At 36.3% G+C, this 21489-nt stretch overlaps 1 protein-coding gene across 1 annotated transcript in view; it reads left to right on the forward strand.

Annotated features, from left to right (window-relative positions):
* The window catches only part of LOC103606135 (clathrin coat assembly protein AP180-like), a gene marked incomplete at its 3' end in the record, with an annotated part of 56022 nt that overhangs the window by 31878 nt on the left and 2655 nt on the right, over positions 1-21489 (forward strand). Inside the window, exons 3-5 of the mRNA XM_008590726.1 lie at positions 18605-18747; positions 19397-19472; positions 20222-20324. Coding sequence (XP_008588948.1) covers positions 18605-18747; positions 19397-19472; positions 20222-20324 — 322 coding nt within the window. The remainder of the gene's footprint in view (positions 1-18604; positions 18748-19396; positions 19473-20221; positions 20325-21489) is intronic.

A 21489-nucleotide genomic window follows, 5' to 3' on the forward strand; every position in this document is an offset into this window, starting at 1 on the left:
GTTATATAACTAATACCAGTCCAAACACATGAAAGAGAAGTTAGTTTGTTACCTACAATGACTGCTTTGGGTATTAGGGAATCCAGGTTGAGAAGGACTGGATTATATGAGACTATACATTTCATGAGTAGAATGATATGCTCACATTTGTATTTAGAACTATACTTTTGAGGGCTGACTGAAAATAGAAGGGGAAAAAAGGGTAGGGAAAGAAGTTATGAGGCACTTGTGAAAGTGATCCAGGTAGAAGATAATAAGACGATTAAGGGAGAGCAGAGAACAGTTTCAGAGACGTGTAGGTGGCAGGATCTGTATGATGGAGTAGTTGGCTGAATATGGAGAGCAGGAGAAACAAGAGAGAAGGAAAACATGATGCTGAGCTGGAAAGCTGAGGTGCTTTTGTGGGCGGCGGCACCATTATCTGAGCTAGGCAGTGTAGGTTTGAAAAGAAGGTAACGATTTACATTTGTGTCTCGCTGATCCATTTTAGATTATCCAGGTCTAGTAAAAGTGTAGGTGTGGAGGAGATTGCTTAAGACAGTCTTGACTGAGAAGACAGGAGGACTGAGTAAGCCATCTTCAGAATGCTCAATATTTAAGGAATTGGAGGAAAAAGATGGGTAGTAGTGGAGACTGAGATGGAAAGGCAGAAGTAAGAAAAGGACCAGAAAGAGTGGTTCCCCCCAAATCCCGAGAAATATGACTTTAAAAACTAGGTCAGGATTGTCCAATGACATAAAATGGAATAGGGTGAAAACTAGAGAGTGAACATTGGTTTTGTCAGTTTAGAGGACACTGCTGAACTTGGAGTAGATTTGGTAGCATGGTGGGTGTTATTGTCACTTTGTAGAGGGTTCCAGAGTGCAGGTGAAGAGAGAGAGAGAATGTGTTATGTTAGGGAATCTGAAATATAACGCAGGGTCAAGAGGGGGATTTCATGTTTCTTTTTCCTCAAAAAATGGGCTATCTTAAACATCTATTTAGAAGATACAGGAAAGAGGGTATAATAGAAATATAGAAAGAATAAAGAATAGAGTAGGCAGAAAAGCCTGGGGAGATGAGAGCCCAGAATGCAGTATTAGGAAGGACAGGAGGACTCTTCTTTCTCAAAGGCAGAGCAAAGAAAACAGTGGTCTGTCATGTCACCAAATGGAAGAGAGATCTAGAGGGTCTCCAAAGAATTAAAGGCAGCTTTTATTACCCTGTAACTTAAAAGAACATTGCTGTGTGCTTTTTGCACCCACTTCTGTTACTTGATAATGGCAGCTCTGTGACCCATAGTTTCAAATATAAATTCTGTGTCTCAACTGTTTTTGAGTCCAGGATTTCTGCCACCACTCCCCATTTTTGAACACTTGGGAGGAATGGTTGATCAGGATTGGTCATCTTTTGTACAGGTTATTGTGTCTAGAGTTGATCGTTGGTTGGTAGATAGCCCTCTAATCTCTCTCAACCCTTGCTCTCCTCTTTATTAGAGAATTGCTGCTCAAAGGATACACCTCTTCATTTACCTATATTGTCTAGCATTCTTCAACAAATACAGTTCTTTTCCTTTCCTTGTTTGTTCTTCCCCTGATGCTTTCTAACTTTTTTTTTCTGAGCTGGCTAGTAATCTTTGTCAAATTATAAACTATAGATGAATCTTCTGTGGATTTTTGTATATGCTAAGACCCATCATTTGTCTTTATGTTGGGGATCTAAATAAATGGGAGAAAAGAGTTGAAAAGAAACATAGCAAATAGACATCTCTCTTTGGACAGCAGGGTCTTAGAAAACCTGTGAAGCTGTGTGTGGTTCTACAGGGCCTGGAGAGATGGAAAACCTCCTCAGAAGCAGTGACTGCTCTTGGTGAAAATGGAGGTGTGAGCCAGTACTACCTGGGGACTTCAGAAGAAAGAGGGCAGCAGGGATAGAATAGTGATAGTTGACTAGGATTTTGTGGAAACCTACAGCTGCTACGGGGAAAAATTATGAGGTTGAATTATATGAAATTGCTGATGGTGTTATGCCATGTTTGACTGACAAAAATGGTGATTTCACACAGTTCAACTTGATTCTAACTGCTACGGGGAAAAATTATGAGGCTGAATTATATGAAATTGCTAATGGTGTTATGCCATGTTTGACTGACAAAAATGGTGATTTCACACAGTTCAACTTGATTCTAAATACACTTGGAAACTTTTGGATTGCAACCCCTTCAAAAGCTGGGGACTGCTATCCTTGATTATGTGTGAGAGTCCCCTTTCTTTAAATCTTATTGGTTACAACAGTAAGAACTATATACAAGGGCACTCCAAAAAGTTCTTGGAAAAATAGAATTGAAAGATAATATGGATCGTCCCATGAACTTTTGAAAGTCCCATTGTATATATATTAAATTCTTATAGACTGTTATGCATGCAGCACGGTCATTTGCCATAACCAAAATCTGATAAAATAGTGGTCATGAGCTGAGACATCTTCCCTGAGGTCCGACTTCAGCCAACTTCAGTCCCTGAGATCTCCAAACTCTTAACCCTAGACAAGCAATTTTCAACAGGGGGAAATTTTGCTCCCAGGAGACATTTGAAAATGTTACAAGATCTTTTTGATTGTCTTGACAAGGGGAGGGAGGGTCCCTTGTACTGGCATCTTGTGGGTAGAGGCCGGGGATGCTGCTAACCATCTTGCAATGCACAGGATAGCCCTCCACAACCAAAAATTATCTGGCCTAAATGTCAGTAGTGCCAAGGCTAAGAAACCTGTTCTAGACTGAGAACTAGAAAACTTAAGAAAATACTTGCATTGTCGTATATCATACTTCATAGTGGTGAGCATGAAAAGTTTACAAGGAGATGGACAAGACTGGAAAGAATTAAGTTTGGAAAAAATATAATGAAACAAAACTGATTGCCAAGATAATCCTACATTGGTAAAGCTTCTTGTTTGCTGAGCTGCTCAGAGCACTTTGGCATGGATAGTTTTAAGAAGAGTTGGATCCCCAAAGAGTGAGTTTTGCTGGAATGAAACAGTGCCAAATTTTGTCTACCATTTGAATGAAGTGAAACGAAAATGGAAAGATCAGAAGTTATAGGATATGACAAGAAGGAAGTGGCCACACAGAAAGTTTGAAAATTTAAAACCTTACTTATTCCTTTTGAATTGTATAGTTGATGTGTCTACTACTGTGGTTACTAATCTGGGTACAGTTTCAGGCACAGATAGTAGTACAGGTATGAATAATGGGTGTGTGTGGGGGGGGATGTAATGTGATAAACTCCTTAGTCCTAAATATTTAGACTTTATTGAGGGAGGTTTAGCTTTATCTTTGACATAAATTAGCTGTGTGACCCAGAATGTTTTGTAAATATATTTGACTAAATTGTTCTCAGCCCTGAGAGCCATAAAGAGATATTAAGAGATGTCCTTACAAAGAGCTATTAATAATTGAATAAATGAAGCATTATCTATTGTATGGGAAAAGTAGCTATATTTTGATTTAGCTTAACTTTTTGAAAAAACATATGTAGACATGGGTAGTATATAGCTTTGTGTTGCCAATTATGAACTTTGAAGATTTTTAGATCTTAAAAATCACTTTCCTCTAGAACAATGTTCTGATTAATATTTAAGTTCTCCAGATATCTCACTAGAGCCTGAATTAATCATAACATAACTGAAGTACATTGAAGCTTGGGGCTGAAATATTGAAGAAACTAATTGTTGTTATAGTGTTTTAAAGATTGAAAACATAAAGTTCCATTTGGGGACACCAGAAAGGTCTTTTCCCTCTGATAACCCAAACTGTAGAGGAACTAGGAACGTGAGTAATTTTTCTACTTGTCGGCTAGAAGGGAGTGGAATGGGTTGGCTTGTGAAGATTCTCAGCTGTACAGAACCCGTACAAAAAGAAGAGTTAGGGATGGGACCTGGGGCCTCAGGCTTTGACCTATTGCTTTATCTATCTGCTGCTACCATCTGTTATTGCTGGATTTCTGACCAGTCTCATATTTCCCCCCACATTTACTCATCAGTAATTATAATCTCAACAATTTCTCTTCAGAGTTTATGAAGAAATGTGAAAACTTTTCTAGTTGTTGCTTTTATTTTTTCCTTTTTTCCTAGGAATTAAGGAAATATATGGAAGGGAGGCTTAAATATTCTGTTTATTTCACTTAAATATTCTGTTTCTTTTTACTTAAATCCTGCAGTAGGAGATAAAGATATATTAAGAACTAAAGATGTATTCCTTGGTATTTCAAGAAGAAAATACATGGGTATTTTTTGGACATTTCCTCCCAGGAAGTAAGATGAGGGCTCTGAAAAATAAAACAGTAAGCCTGTGGGTAAGGTCAAGGAGATGGGATAGTGCTGAGAGATGCTGCCAAGGATTCTCGCCTAGGGGAGGAGGAAGAGTAAAAGGTGATAGGTAAGATCCAGTCCTGTACTAGCCTTGGAAGAACAATGGAAAAGAATTTGGGAGACTTCCTAGAGATTAGTTTATAGATATAGCAAAGAAGAAAAGTCCTAAATGCCTGCAGCAGCACTTGCCATTTCTGAATACTATTTATTTTTAGGAAACATAAGTTTCACATATGTGGGCAGGGAGCTTGATTGGAACAGAAAACTGGTGCCCTGTTTCTGCTGTTTGACGACTCCTATCTATGAAGCACTGCTTTTCCTTATGGCTCAAGAGTATTCTAAAAGGAAGTACTGAATATAAAGAGTTAATTGAGGATGAAATAGCTATTTTCTGAGGATAGAGTAGGAAGTGATGAGCAGTAGTTAGAACATGAGGGTCTTAGGGTAGATATTTAAAAAGACATGCAAGGCTGATTAGTGCTGGGAGATGGTAAATTTACCAACATGGTGAGTTCTTCTCTAGAGACCCCCAAAATACTGTTTGGGGGATCATTTAAATGTAAATTCCTTAACCTTATTTTTAGTCCAAGTTTCCGTGAAAAAGAAAAAAAGAAAACCTTAAGGCTGTCATGTAAATAGGACATGTGTTAATTTACCTGACACACTTGAAGACTAGACATAGGTAGTTGATCACCTTGTAGCAGTAGCAGAAAGTCAGAAACCCAAGCTGCGCCTATCTTCTAAAATCTCCCTGGCAACCAGATCAGCAAAGGCCTTTCTTCCAGAAGTGACTGCCAGCTTAGAGAACTGGCTTGAGATTCTTTGTGGATTGCCCAGAACACCAAGAGCTTTTATTTCAGCGGTTTGTTACAAAAGGTCATCTCTACCTCTATAGTACTATGTACTTTTTTACTTATCCTTTTAAAGTTCTCTTCATAGAAATTGTTATCTGATTCATAAAGCAGAGTTTTTTTTGAGAATCCCATGATAATTTGTAAGAAAATGCTCAGAAGAAGATAAAATCTAAAAGCAATATAGTGTTAATGGCTAGTAGGCATATGTGATTATTTCTACCTCGCAAGTGAAGACTCTAGGATAAGGAAATCCAATGACTTGCTTAAGGTTACATTATTTATGCCACCACTCCTAAAAGACAAAAATATGAACTTTCAATTATTGTCCTAGTACCACCCTAGAGTTTGGCAATATTTGGCACAGTTGCTTTCATCTCTCATCTCCCCTCACCCCCCACTGACTCCAAAGCAGTAGTGGCACATGCCCTGGTTTCAGAGTCATGCAGGTGGTTGGGCACTTATGCCAGCTCCTTGCAGCTCTATGAGTTATTGTGCTGCCTTTGGGAGGCAGCATGGTCAATCTCTTTTTCTACTGCAATTCATCAGAAGAATTATAGTCAGTAGTTTACTATGTGCATTTTAAAAAGTGGCTGCTGCCTGCACCTCAACCTGGCCCGTGTTTAGAACATTTGGGGGTATAGTTTGCCAGTGCTTCTTAAATGACTCATGTGACTCTGAGGGCATTTTATATGTGCTCCATAGATTGTAGGCACCTTTGGACGTAGGTCAAACACTGCACAGGGTATGGGGCAACCTGTGGCTGAGAATGAAGTCAAAGAAGAAAGTGACAAAGGTGGAAGTGGGTGGAAAGCAAAACAAGAACTGAATACAAGCACATGCCTTACCTATACTACTTGTCTTTCTTTTCCCCAGTGAGCATACAAGAGCTCATTCATCCAGTTGTTCGGGTGCTACAAGGTTGTTGCTCTTGATTCCTCTCTGTATCTATGCCCCTGTCTACCCCCATCAAATCCATCAGCTGTTCCTCTTGACTCCACCTTTGAAATATCTGAATCCTACCTTTTGTTCTCCTGCTTCTATCCCATTGCCACACATATACAAGCTCATCACCACCTCTCACCTAAGTACCAAAATAACCTCCTTTATCTGTCTTCCTAATTCTTCTCCCCACACCTAGTCTGTGCTCCATATGGCTGCCATAGTAATTCTCCAGAATATAAGTTGGGTCACTCCTCTGATCAAAACTCTCTAGAAGCTTCCTGTTACATTTTGCATGAAATACAAAATGTGACCTATAATGTACTGAATTATCTGGAACCTGATCGATTCTCTGTCTGCCATTCTCTCCCTTGCTTGCTGTTCTCCACTCACACTGGCTTTCTTGTTTTTTCTCTGAACTGTTAGGCATGCCCTCACCTCAGTGCCTTTGCATTTGCTGTTTCCTGTGCCTTGAACATTCTTTCCCAAGATGACTGAATGATTGGCTCTCATTTAGGTCTCTTTAAATGTCATTTCCTTGGGGAGGTCTTTTCTGATCACCCTATCTGAGACAGTACCCACTCTTTATCTAGCTATCCCCTTACTTTATTTTTCATCACAGTACTTATCTGTGCTTGGTCTTGTGTATTTAGTTGTTTGTGTCCTCCATTAGAATATAAGCTCTATGAAGGCAGAAAATGTCTGTTTTGTTCACTCTTGTATCTCCAGCTGATAGAACAGTGCCTGGCACATAACAGGCATTTAGTAAATACTTGTTAAGGGGTTAATTAATTGAATTAATTAACAAAGTATGCCAAGTTCTTTTGATATAGGTTACCAACAGGTGAATCTAATTATTTTGTGTGTGTGTATGTATTCCTGTTAGTATATAAGGCTCTGTGCTAGATATTTGCTTGCATTACCAAGTTTAATAAAACAGCTTTTAGGTGCTATTATAATTTCCATCATGTTAATGAAGAAATGGAGGTTCAGAGAGGCAACTTTGCTCAAGGTCACACAGTATTAAATAACGGAAGGTAATTGAAGTAGGTCTGGTCTGGCTCCAAAACCTTAACTCAATGACTGTGCTATATGTTGCATCTCTTAACTTTGAAGCTGCCAAAATCCTATCAGGGAACAAATTGCATAAGAAGCAGATTTCTTTTTGTATATATTTCTACAGAAGTCTACAAAAAATTACAAAGTATACAAGAGGCCTCCAAAAAGTTCATGTAGATTCATATTATCTTTTAATTCCATTTTCCATGAACCTTTTGAAGTACTCGTCTATGTATTTTCTTTGAGATGAAAGAAATTACCTAATAGTTTAGGAACCAGATTAAAGTTCACATGTAGTAATGTAAAAATACAAATAAAGTTTTTATTCAGCTATGTTGTCTAAATTAAGTGAAAAAAAATTTAAAAGCTCACATTTTATGCCTTTCTATTTAAAAAATAATTTATTTGAGGAAGCATACCTGTTGTTAAGTTCTGCAGATAAAATTTATCATATTGGGCACATTTTCAAGCTGCTCCCCCTTTATCTCTGTAAGCTCAAAGGTGTCTATTCTGTATTTCCTGCCCCATTCATCCCTGCTATCTACAGTTAGCATTTTGGAGTCATCACTTCTTATTCTTGCCATCCCTTCCTTTGTTTTCATTGTGTAGCTCTCAGCGCCTCCCCTTCAGGCATCACTCCCACCTCGGCCCTCACTAGATCACCTCACTTTTACATGGGGGAATCCCAGCAGCTCAGTCTTGGCACACTTCTCCCAGCACCTTTGCTCACCTTCTCTTCTTTTGGGAAGTGCATGAGATGTCCAACCACCTTCTTCAGATTCTTGTTCTGATTATTTCTCAGTATTCTCCATGTTACCTCAGAACTTGTATATGCAAAATTTATGTTTCATAAGATTATTTCACATTGTTAGGTCATCTTTCTGCATGGGAAAAAGATAGTCCCTCTCTCTTTCCCAAAATATACAATCCTTTCAGTTCCTGTCATCAACTCACCTGAAACTGAACTTCTAGGCAAAGAGCTCTTATCCCAAGAGAAGTCACTGCTGGGGTCAAGGAACACTCTCTAAAAGCATAGCAGTTGTGTGATTTTGAGGAGCAGTGAGATACTCAAAGGATATTAGAGCTGGAAGACACTTTAGACGTCATAGGCCTGGTTTCTTTTCTTTTATTGTGTTTTGTTGTAGCTTGCTATTGGTTGTGAGTAACAGAATACCCTGACTAAGGACTTAATAAAATTATTTACTATCTTCCTTAACAAGACGTCTGGAGATATGGCAGTTCCAGGGTTTGATTTGCAGCTCAAAAGTATCACCCAGATTCAGGTGCTTTCCATATTTCCCCCCTGCTATCTTCAGCCTGTTGGTAAAGTCAATTCTCCTGTCTCAAGATGACCACAGTGTCACATGCACAAACAACTACATCCATTGAAGGAGAGGAGACATGTTTCCACTCTGTCTTTATACAACTCTTTTTATTACAAACAAAAAGTTTTCCCAGGTGACCCCAGCAGACTGATGCTCACATATCTAACTACAATGGAAGCCAGGATTGCACCTATCTGGCATTTTGGCCTTTCCAATAGGCAGGACAGGGGTGGGGGCAGGATTCTGTCAGTACAGGAGAAGAGCGAAGGAAATAGCTATTGGTAAGACAACATTAATGTTTGTTATTTTTGCTGAACCCAATATGAAAATCTTCTGAATCATCTATATCGTGTTTTTGTATTGTTCAAATTGGAAGGATCTGTTTCTGTTTACAAATATTTGCAGGTTTGAGCTCTCTGATGTTAACCGACAGGCAGGCAGGGAGGAAGGAAGGGAGGGAGGGTATTAGTTTGCTAGGGTTTCTATAGCAACATAGACTGTGTGGTTTATAAACAACCCACATTTATTTCTCACAGTTCCAGAGACTGGAAGTCCAGCATGGTTGGGTTCTGGTGAGGGCCTTCCTCTGGACTGTAAATTGTTGAATTTTCATTGTTTCCTCACATGGCAGAAAGAACTAGAGAGCTCTCTGGGGACTCCTTTATAAGGCACTAATTCCATTCCTGAGGGCTCCACCCTCATACCTAATCCCCTCCCAAAGGCCTCATCTCCTAGTATCATTACATTAGGGGTTAGGATTTCAACATATGAGTTTTGGGGGTACACAAGCATTCAGTTCATAACAGGAAAGGAGAGAGGAAGGGAAAATTTTAAAGAATTTATTACAATTAATTTATTACAATTAGTAAATTTCTATAAATATATTATCTCATGTGGCAAATATTTTGAGACATTATTATGTGACAAGAATGTTTTAAAATTGCATATAGTGTGTCATTGCACTTTGGTCTATAGTTTCTCATTTTCTTTTTGTAAAAGCTCAAGTTTAAACAATGCCTATAAGATAAAAGAATGACCAATCTTTGTTCCCCTTTCTGGCATTCAGAAAGGAAAATTACTGTCCTAGTGAGGTTTGACAGAATCATATAATTAAACTTAGGGAGAGATTTAAAATGGATAGAGGATGCCTTTCTAAATTTGGGCTGCTGATCAAAGTACACATAACAATGAAATAGAAAGTAACTCTTGCTGTCTAATTTGTTGATTCAGTTGTGTACAGGAAGAATTATTGAAAGAAATGGCCTCTAATACCATCAATTTTAGTATGGAAGTATTTTAGATTGAGACAGATAACAATCCAGTCATAGCCATGTCAAATTTATTAAGTGTCTTTTATATTTCAGGGTCTGTGTTAGGTACCAGGGATCCAAAGACAAAGATATGACCTCATTTCTACCTGTTAGACCTTGAGTTCCAGCGAGGAGATACATGTATAAACCAACCATTATAGTTCTGTTTAATAAGGACTACAGTAGAGGTGTGTAAGGTCAGGATTAATGCAAATGACAGTGCTTATCCTGTAAAGTATTTAATATTACCCTCATTTCTTGGTGAAAAAATTGAGCTGCAGAGTGGTCAAATTAACTTGTCCATAAATAGCAGAATGAGGTTGTGAACTCGGTCTCTTGCCCCAAGACCAATGTCCTTTGCCCTACGCTACATGAAAGAGAAAAATCAAATCCTCTCTTCCATTTGAGGGTCATATCAGAAAAGACTTCATGGAGGATATAGTATTTGAGATCAGTCCTGAGAGATGAGATCTCAATAGGGTGATGGCAGAAACATTTTAGGCAATGAGAATAGCATGAAAAGGTATCAGAATAATTTTGTTGCAGCACAATTTGTGGCAGAGAAAAGATGAGGAAGGTAGCTGTCTTCTAATGAAAGGCCTTATACTGAAGGTATAAAGCGAAAGGTATTTAATTCAGTGGACAGCAGGAGGCCCAGGAGGAGTGGTTGTTGAGCAGGTGTCTGCTGTAATCAGAAGGGTATACTTGGGCAGTTAATTTTCTACAAATACATGTAGTTTATGCTGGAGGTGATCCAGATAAAAGATTATAGAGCAGTTCAAGCAAAAGGTAACAAGGGTCCTGTTATGAGCTGCTTTTTTGTGTGGTTCAGGTGGTTGACAGTCTCACATGGTAGTGGAAAAAGAAGTAAGTGACCACAAATTTGAGAGCTATTCAGGTTTGTTGCTATTTTCTTATTTTGGTGAGCAATTATTTATAACTCCTAAAACTTAAAGTTGTCTTCCTACTTATATCTATTCTTTCACTTTCTTATTGATATTATCTTACCTCAGAGAGGCTGTGTAAGATAAATATTCACTTGCTTAAAACTACTGAAAAGAGAGACGTATACTGTGTGACAAGATGGAGTAACAAGGAGGGTCTGTATTTACCCTCCTGCCTGAAATGACTGAAAAACTGGAAAAAATCATATTAAACAGCAATTTTCAGTATATTGGGCATCAGGCAAAAAAAAAAAAGACAGTTATCCCTGAGAGGTGGAAAGCAAAGTGAGTTTCATGATTGCCTTAGCTTATTGCCATGAGGGAGTTTTTCAGGCCATGGCACAGGGGAGAGGACCCCAGGTGGACCCTAATGGGCTCTCTGAATTGTGGAAATGGAGCCAGTTCTTTAAGAAGATTGATAAAATTGAAAAGCCTTACCCAGACTGATCAGAAAAAAGAGAGAGAGAGAGGAGACATAAATTAACAATATCACAAATGAGAGAGGTGACGTCCCGACTGCTTCTGTGGATGTCAAAAGGACAATAAGGGAATATTGTTAATAACTTGATGTAAATAAATTCAACAACTTCTATGAAAAAGACAAATTCATCGAAAGGCACAAACTGCCAAAGCCCACAGAAAACTAAATAATCAGCCCAAATAGCCCTCTATTGATTAAGAAATTGAATTTGTGGTTAACACCTTCTAACAAAACAAAACAAAACAAAAAATTTCAGGCCCTGATGATTTCATTGGTGAAAACCACCAAACATTTAAGAAAGAAATAATACCAATTCAACACAAACTCTTCCAGAAAATTGAACATGAGAGAATACTTCTCAACTTATTCTACAAGGCCAGCTTTACTGTGATCCCCAAACCAGAAGAAGCCATTACAAGAAAAGAAAACTATAGACTAGTACACCTCATGAACATAGATGTAAACATTCTCACAAAATTTTAGCAGATCAAATCCAACAACAGATAGAAAGACACAAAGTATCATAACCAAGGAGTTTTGTCCAAAGAATGCTTTTCATTAGAAAATTAATCGATGTAGTTCCCCATAATCACAGACCAAAAAAGAAAAACCATATTGTCATTATCATTTCAATAGATACAAAATATGTATTTGACAAAATCCAGCATCCATTCAAAATAAAAACTCTAAACAGACTAGGAATAGAAGGAAACCTCCTTGCCACCAAAGGTTGGAAAGCAGGAGGAAGGGGAGTTAGTGAGAAACTGGTACAGGGCCACAAAAAATGATTACATTGTATAATGTTGAGTATATTAATTATCCTGATTTGAGCATCACATATTGCACACAGGTATTAATATTCAATGCTGTACCCCACAGATATGTACAATCAATTTTAGTGAGAAACTGGTACAGGGCCACAAAAAATGATTACATTGTATAATGTTGAGTATATTAATTATCCTGATTTGAGCATCACATATTGCACACAGGTATTAATATTCAATGCTGTACCCCACAGATATGTACAATCAATTATGTTTCAGTAAAATAAATAAAAGAAGGGAACCTCATTAACTCGACATAGGACATCTATGAAAAACCTACATCATACTTACTAGTGAAAGACTGAATGCTTTCTAAGATCAGGAAAAAGACAGGTATATACTCTCTCACCACTTCTATTCAAATCGCACTGGAAAGTCTACCCAGTGCCATCAAGCAAGAAAAAGAAGGAAATAGTATCAAGATTGCAAAGAAAGAAGCAAAACTGACTCTATCACAGATAACATGATCATTTATGCAGAAAATGTGATGGAATCTACTAAGAACTGATAAGTTTAGTAAAATTGCAGGATACAAGATCAATATACAAAAAATCAATTGTATTTCTCAATATTGGCAATGAACAACTGGATGTTGAAATGAAAAATAAGCAATACTATTTACCATATCATCAAGAAATATGAAATACTTAGGAGTGCATCTGACAAAATATGTGTAATACCCGTATGACAAAAGCTGCAAAACACTGCTGAGAGAAATTAAAGATCTAAGTAAAGAGACCATGTGCATGCGTTGAAAAGCTCAGTATTGTTAAGATGCCAGTTTTTCCCAAATTGACCTATAGATTCAACATAATCACAATCAGAATCCTAGTAGATGTTTTTTGTTGTTGTTTAAATTGATAAGTTCAGTATAAAATTCATACGGAAATACAAAGGACCTAAAAAAGCCAAGACAACTTTGAAAGAGAACAAAGTTGGAGGGCTAACACTACCTGATTTCAAAAATTACAATAAATTTACAATAATCAAGATACCGTGGTATTGTTAGAAAAAGTGGACAAATAGATCAATAGAACAGAAAATAAAGGGTCCTGAAATAGCCTCAATGATTTGTGGTCAATTGATTTTTGACAAAAGTTCATAGGCAACTCATTGAAGAAAGAATAGTTTTTTCAACAAATAGTGCTAGAACAATTTGATATCCATATGCAAAATAACCCAAAACAAAACAAAATATAAAATGACCTTACATTCATACCTCATGCCATTTATAAAAACTTGAGTTAGGCAAATATTTCTTAGATATGACACTGCAAGCTTGGTCCATAAAAGAAAAACTTGATAAATAGGATTTCATCATAATTAAGAATTTCTGTTCTTTGAAAGACACTGTTAAGAGAATGAAAAAGAAAGGCATAGACTTGGAGAAAATATTTGCAAGTCCCATGTATGATATAGGGTTTGATCCAGAATAGCTCAATAAGAAAACAAACAATCCAAGGAAAATGGGCAAAGAATGTATACCAATGGCAAATAAATAAATGAAAAGCTCATGAAAAGATGATCAACATCATTAGTCATTAGGAAAATGCAAAGAAAAACCACTATGAGATACCACAAACAGACCTGTTAGACTGGAAAAAAAATTAAAAGGTGTATAACAAGTCTTGGCAAGGATGTAGAGCAACTGGAATACTCATATACTGCTGGTGGGAATGTAACATGATAGAACCATTCTGAAAGTAGTTTCTTAAAATTAAATTTTACTTTTAAATGACTCAGCCATTCTGTGCCTAGGCAATTACCTAAGGGAAATGGAAGCCAATGTTTATATAAACAATTGTATGCAAATGTTCATAGGAGCTTTATTTGTAATAGCCAAAAACTGGGATCACCCCAAATGTCCACCAATAGGTGAATAACTATTTCGATATGTTCATATAATAGAATACACCTTAGCAATAAAAAGGAAATGAATTATTGATACATGCAACAATGTGGATGAATCTCAAAATAATCATGATAACTGAAAGAATTCAGACCCTGCCCCACCAGGAAAAAACTTTGATTCCATTTAACAAAATTTAGAAAATGCAAACTAATTTTATATTGACCAAAAGCAAATTGGCGGTTGCTAGAGGACAGCAGGGGAGGAGAACCGGGAGGGATAAGAAAGAGGAATTTTACAGGAGTGTGCAGAAACCATTGGGCATGATGAATTTGTTCACTATTTTGATTTTGGTGACAGTTTTATGAGTATGTATGTTTGTCAAAACTTACTAAATAGTATACTTTAAATATGTCCAGTTTTCCATGTGAATTAAACAGTATTTTTATTCTTCAATAAAACTGTTCTTCAAACTACCAAAAAGATACCAGCTATATCTTCCCAAGTTTTACTAAAACTTTTAATTATAGGGAATTCAAATATGACAGATACATAGCATTTAGATATAATTTTCAAGAATATTTTTGTTTGCATGTTTATATCTATATGTTGTTTTTGTATAATTTTTTGAAATTCTTTAAATAGAAACCATTTATTTGATGAGGAAGTAGAACAGCAGAAACTTATATAAACTACAGGTGAGAACATAAACTGATGCAATCACCACGTAAAAACATTTCAAAGTTAAATATGTTGATGCCCTACAGTCTAGAGCTCTCTTTCTAGGTATGTATGAAGAATAGCAGCTCTCAAACTGGTCTCAAGACTCCCTTGAACTCTTAAATTATTGAGGAACTCAAAGAGCTTTTGCTTATGTGAGATATTTACTGTATTAGAAATTAAAACTGAGGGGAGGGAGGTTTCGGTGATGGTTCATAATAATCAACCACATTGTATATTGACAAAATAAAAAAATTTTTTTTTAAAAAAAGAAATTAAAACTGAGAAAGTTTTTTAAATTCACTTTTAAATAACAATTGTAAGCGCCTATTAACATGTTACATGTGAGCGTATTAACACAAATAATACTTTCAGGAAAAATAATTATTTTCTGAAAGAAAAAAGTTAAGGAGGAGAGTTGTATTGTTTTATATTTTTACAAATCTCTTTAATGTCTTGCTCAATAGAAGGCCAATGTTCATTTCTGTTTCTGTATTCAATTTGTTGGGATATACTGTTTTAGTTGAAGTGTATAAAAAAACCTGGCCTCACAACAATATGCAGTTAGAAAAATGAGAACAATTTTAGTAGCCTTTTCAGAAAATTGTGGATATTCTTTTTACTACACCACAACTTTTTAAGTGGTAGTTTCTTAAATTTAAGTTGCAATGTTGAATTTGAAACCACATCAGTGAACATTTTATATTTTGTTACATCAAAAATCCATTGGTCTGTCTTATGCTATGAATGGATCTTTTACCTATACATTATGTAGTAACATTATGCACTAGTCATTTGGAAAATATTGCTTCACTGAGGTATTTACATCTTCCAAATATTGACACATTTCATTGCACATTATCAACAAATGATAGGCCTTACTGCCACCAATGATCTTATCAGAAAAGTTTGAAGAACTGGGCTGGCCCTTTGGCTCAGTTGGTAAAAGCGTAGTGTTGTAACACCAAAGTCAAGGGTTTGGATCCCCCCGCTGGCCAGCCACAAACAAAAAAACAAACAAAAAAGGTTCTAAGTTGATTATGATGATTCCACAAACCTAAGAATATGCTAAAAACCATTGAATTGTACACTTTAAATGAATAAATTGTATGGTATGTGAGTTATAACTCAATAAAAGTTGTCTCAAAAAAGATACTTAAAAAAAAAAGAAATGTCTGAAGAACTGGAAAGCTGTCAAGCTTACTGTGGCAGACACAATTTTCTAAAATTCTAATTTCTCCTTGAAAAATTGAATTTTATATTGGCAACCAGTACTGTCATTCATTTTCTTTGAAGTGACAAGCTTACTTCCTTTATTTTCAAGAAATTAACTGCTGCATACCAAGTCTGAATCACCATGATTTGAAATCTGTCAATCATTCTTTCAAGTAAAAACAGTGGTCCATGAAAAAAAATGGTGAGTTCAGCTCACAGTTCAATCATACAATTGCTTTACCTTGAGACAAGCATTAATCTTTGTTTTGCATCAGAAGTGGTTTATTCACACTTCGCATTTAGTGACTTAGAACAAGGTCAGCAAACTTTCTCTATAAAGGGTCAGATAGTAAATATTTTAGGCTTGTGGACCAATGAATTAAGTTTGAGTTGAGTGTTGTAACTCTTCAATTGTGTCATCATAGCGTGAAAGCAGCCACAGAACAGAAGTAAATAAATGGGCATGGCTGTATTCCAATAAAACTTTATTTACAAAAACAAGAAGCAGGCAGATTTGCCCAGCAAGATGTAGTTTGCCAACATAGAATAGTAAAAAAGATGAGTATCTAAGGTTAAGGTTTAAAAACATTAATAACTTTTACTGCTTTATCAAGGACGTGCTTCTCAGAAGCATTGTATCTGTTGTCATTCTTCCATTTCCACTCCAGAGTACCCATTCTTACCTCTATTCATTATGTGATTCTCCTCTCTGAGGCTAACCTTGACATCTGAGCCCTGGATTTTAGAGCTCATCTCCTGCTTTGTTTTCAACCTCACCTCTTTTTGGCATTTTCTTCTTGGCTTAAACATGCTTAAATGTGTCCCATCTTTAAACAATAAAAAGCCTTTCCTTTGACCCTTTCCGGCTCACACCCAGTCTATGTCTGAGCTTTATCTTCTCCACTGCCAAACACGGCAGCAATCTCCTACTTGTACATTCTATTCTTGCAGTTCAGCTAACCAGGACTTTCTGTAATATTTGACACTGGTGACCTCTACTTGGTTCTTGAAATATTTGTGGCTTTTCTTAATTGGCTTCCACAATTTCACTTTCCTGGGCTTCTCTTTACCCCTCAGACTGTTGTTTCACTCACTTTTCTTCCATTCTTTCTTAAATGTTGGTCTTTCATAGCTTTGATTCTTATTTTTTATTTATACATGTAATTTTCAATGTTATCGGTATGCTCTTTGGGTTACTTCTCTTGCCCATGCAAGTGGATTTCAGCTCCCATTTAATTGCTGATGGCTCCCAAATTTGTTTATAGGCCAAATATTTCTCCTAAGCTTTAGAAGACATTTCCAGTCCCCTATCAGACTTCTCTACTTAGATCTCTAACAGCTATTTACAGTTTATCCTGTCCAAAATACTTTATATCTCCCTTGAAACCAGTTTTCAGTACATAGCATTTACTGGGTCTTAAACCAGAAATCTGGAATTGTTCAGGATTCCTTTTCTTTTCCCCTCCAATATCCATTTACTCACCTGCAGATCTTGTCAGTTGCACTTCCCAAATTTCTTTCTGCTCCTTTTATTATCTCCCTCAATCTCCACTGCCTTCTTGGTAGTCCAGGTTCACCTCATCACTGATTCTCAACTGGGCTTTCTAACTTCCTATTTTCCTGTCTTCTTGTCATCTAGTGTATGTTCTCAGGCACAGGGCTTTAGTCTAGGAGTTAAGAGCTGTTTCAGTGATGGAATATCAATTTTTAAAAACCTTATTTATGATGAAATTGAGAAATGTATGAAATAAATGTATAACTTAATGATTACTCAGCATGGATTTTGAGTTAGAATGGTGGGTTTTCTCTGCATTTATTGCATGGGATTTCCTAGGACTGGGTATCACCTGCAGTTCTCTGCAGGGTAGGTGTGGCCTGTAATGCAGTATCTGTTGTCCTGAAGAGGTCATCTGGTACTGTTGGAAGTACTTAAGTCTGCACTGTCCCAGTGTGGCTTAGCTTCTGTGCCTTACTTAGCACATGATATTTGATTGCCCCAGCTAACTTTTTGACAGCACTAACCACCTTTTCTGAATGCCAGGCACCCCCTGTTGGCCACTATATAAATTTTTTATCCCTGAGATACATTTGGAATTATACTAATAATATGTAGATGTAGACAGTGAATGTATTATAAAGATATACTCTCTTACAAACTCAGGTCATTTTATAGTAATTTAACGCGTGCCTAAAGTTCTATGAAAGCTTAGGTGGACACAGTGGAATTCTTTGTTACTATCATTCTGCCACTCATGTGACAAGTATATTTATTAGCACCCTTCAAAATTAAAATCCCAGTAAAATATGGCTTTTACTTACCATGTTTCTAAAAGTACATTTATGTTGTTGCTTTCAAACAGTGTGTAGAATTAGTGTCCACATTTGAGACATTGTGCTTGGGGTGATAACAAAGCTTAACATGAGGGATACCTTTCCTGAGATTTGTAAATTTTAAAATGGCATCAGTACGAGCAAACAGATAAATTCAGAAAAGGGTACAGAAGAAAATTCAATAGAAAAATACACTCAGGAATAAATAAATACATTGGGTAAATAATATATTTATTTGTCCACGTGTAGGAATAGTACAGTTTAATTTTTTAAAATTTTGTCATCAGCTATTACCAACATAATTTTGAGGTCGTATTTTATTAAACAAGTTTAAATGTTTATAGTTTTAAATGAATTTTTGTGTGTAATTGTTAAGATCATTGATGGATATTTTCTGTTTTCATAGATTTGATCCAGGCTACCAACGAGACCAATGTTAATATTCCTCAGATGGCCGACACCCTCTTTGAGCGGGCAACAAACAGTAGCTGGGTGGTTGTATTTAAAGCTTTAGTGACAACACATCATCTCATGGTGCATGGAAATGAGGTAAACTAAGTAAACTTAACTTTTCTTTTTTTGGTGGAGGAAGGAAGCTTTTATGGAAGAACATAGTGATGATTTAAGGCCCTTTGAATTTTCACTAATTGAGAGAAAAAGAAGAAGAAATCTACAGTTCAAATTCATCTAGAGTATAATTTTAGTCTTTTGTTAGCTATTTTTCAAAAATAAATATCAAGTTATATATTGTCTTAGAGATAATGAAGTACTAAATATTACTGGTTCCTAACCTATTAGTGGGCAAAAATGTTAGGAGAAAGGAACAATAAGACTATTTTTTCACATAGGAAATACTCCTTTGTTGCTTTGAGTGAAAATTTCTTTCATAAAGTGTTTAATTTTGGAAATATTAATAAAGTTAATATTACCCATTTTATATGGCATACCTATTGAATCCTATTAAATTGCAGTATTTCCATTATTTGCCAAAATTAAAGATCATACAATTTAATTTTAATTCAGTGAGTATTAGTCATAGTATTTTTTCTTCTCAGAGAAAGCCAACAGGCTGGGAAGCTTCATAACAGAGTGAGAAAGGTCACAACAAGAATTTTTTTGTAATTTCATTTAGTGTCAGAAATTGTTTAAAGCTATGATTTCAGAATATGGGTGTTTGATTCTAATCTTTGTTTTTCAGAGATTTATTCAGTATTTGGCCTCTAGAAATACACTATTCAATCTCAGCAACTTTTTGGATAAAAGTGGATCCCATGGTGAGAATACTTAAGTTTTATAAGTTTTTTGCTAATGCTTTGATTTTTTGAATTGAGGTTGTTAATCCAAAATCATTGCAACTGATAGCTCCATTGGATATTTAAGAAAAAAATGTAAAAAATAGCTATACGTAAATATAGTTTTAAAATCTTTAGTTGTAGGCAATTCAGCATATAAAATATTTATTAATTTTATTTTTGTCATTTTCAATGTTTGCCTTAAAAAGTAACAGTGGATGTGCTAGACCCACAGTTGCTTATGGAGGTGCAGGAGACAATGAAATAAAAGATGCTTTCCCAGTTAAAAAAAAAAGATTGCAGTCTTCAAGAAATTTTCTGTGTAGATTAATAGGGTTTGAACTGCAATCATTTATTCATTCATTATATTTACTGGCTGCCTATTATGTGTAAGGCAAGCACACCAAGCAAGTGGACTGTTGTCAGATGGCTACATGAATTAAGCCTGAAAGAGGCTGCTATTTGAAACAGTGAACAAAAATGCAAGGAAAAATCAGAAAACGTATTTTGTACAAGGATGGTAGACTAACTAATTGAATAGTTATGGAATGTCACATGTCAAAAGTATTTTTGCCTAGAAGTAGGATCTTAAATGAGACCTATCTGGTATACTTATTGACCTCATCCTAAAACTACCTCCATTAAGAGAGTTAAAAAAAAATTAATACTAAGGAAAGCACAGTTAAAGATATTTTATTAATTAGTTTTATTTCCACTTCCCCCTCTTCCAGGTTATGATATGTCTACCTTCATAAGGCGCTATAGTAGATATTTGAATGAAAAGGCTTTCTCTTACAGACAGATGGCATTTGATTTTGCCAGAGTGAAAAAAGGGTACGTTTTTTTCTTTCTCATATTAGTTTGAGGAGAATAAATCCTTGAGGCATACTTGATTTATTTTAACTAAGCTTAAATGCCAGCTGATTTTGATCATGAAGGCCCAGTTTGCAGTCACCTAAAAAAAGAAATTCAATAAAAGTATTATAGAAGTTAGCTTTTAGGCAGCAATACGCATTATTTTATTTATATCTTCAGAAAAATCTGGTTTGCAGCTCAGAGTTAACATGGTATAACATTTTGTTTGTTAAAATTAATTCAGAATTCTTAAGCACATGTATACCTTTAAATAATCTGAGAGGGAGAGAATGAAGACAAAGTTCACTTAAAAGTACAGTGGCTGTAGATGACAAGAGCTATTTAAATGTGTTTAGATTGTGGTGGAATTGAATTTGTATGCGTGGTGGTGATCTGTTCTTGAGAGGTAATACTGTCCTAGAAACACACATACACACACACACACACACACACACTCACACTCACACACTCACACACACCATAATCAAACTAATTATTAATGCTACCTATTGATTAAAAAAAACTCACTGAGGTTTCCTTCTAAGTCGATGTTTGAATTCAGTCAAAAGTGTTCAGCCATGGGCCGGCCCGGTGGCGCACTGCTACAGTGCACCGCTTGGGAGCGCAGTGGCACTCCCACCAAGGGTTCGGATCCCACATACAGACCGGTTCCCACTCACTGGCTGAGCGAGGTGTGGGAGCAGCACTGAGGGTTGCGATCCCGTTGCTGGTCCCGGTCCGGTACGGGTGCGACACTGAGGGATGCGATCCGTTGCTGGACACGAAAAAAGACAAAAAGGAAAAAAAAAAAGTGTTCAGCCAGAAGTTTGTGCAGATCTTATATCTGTTCCTAACTTGGAAAATGGCATGGTATTGTAGAAGGTTTAGTATCTTAGTCTCAAGAATCCACACACAAAAAAATATAACTCTATCTGTGTAATAGCTGACCTAACCTTACTTTGAGCTACTTTTTCATTACGGTAGTGAAAAATAGAAAGGTGCCTCTTCAAAACAAATTAGTTTCTTGTGGGTGAATACTTCATATTAAGTTAGGTTTCTTCCTTCATCTTCTTCTCATTAGAAATGATTCTAGTTTACACGCCTTCCTCTGACTTCTCATGTGGCCCTGGGCAACCATTGCTGA

Source organism: Galeopterus variegatus, unplaced genomic scaffold (assembly GCF_000696425.1).
Source record: "Galeopterus variegatus unplaced genomic scaffold, G_variegatus-3.0.2 Scaffold6333, whole genome shotgun sequence".
Taxonomy (NCBI): Eukaryota; Metazoa; Chordata; class Mammalia; order Dermoptera; family Cynocephalidae; genus Galeopterus; species Galeopterus variegatus.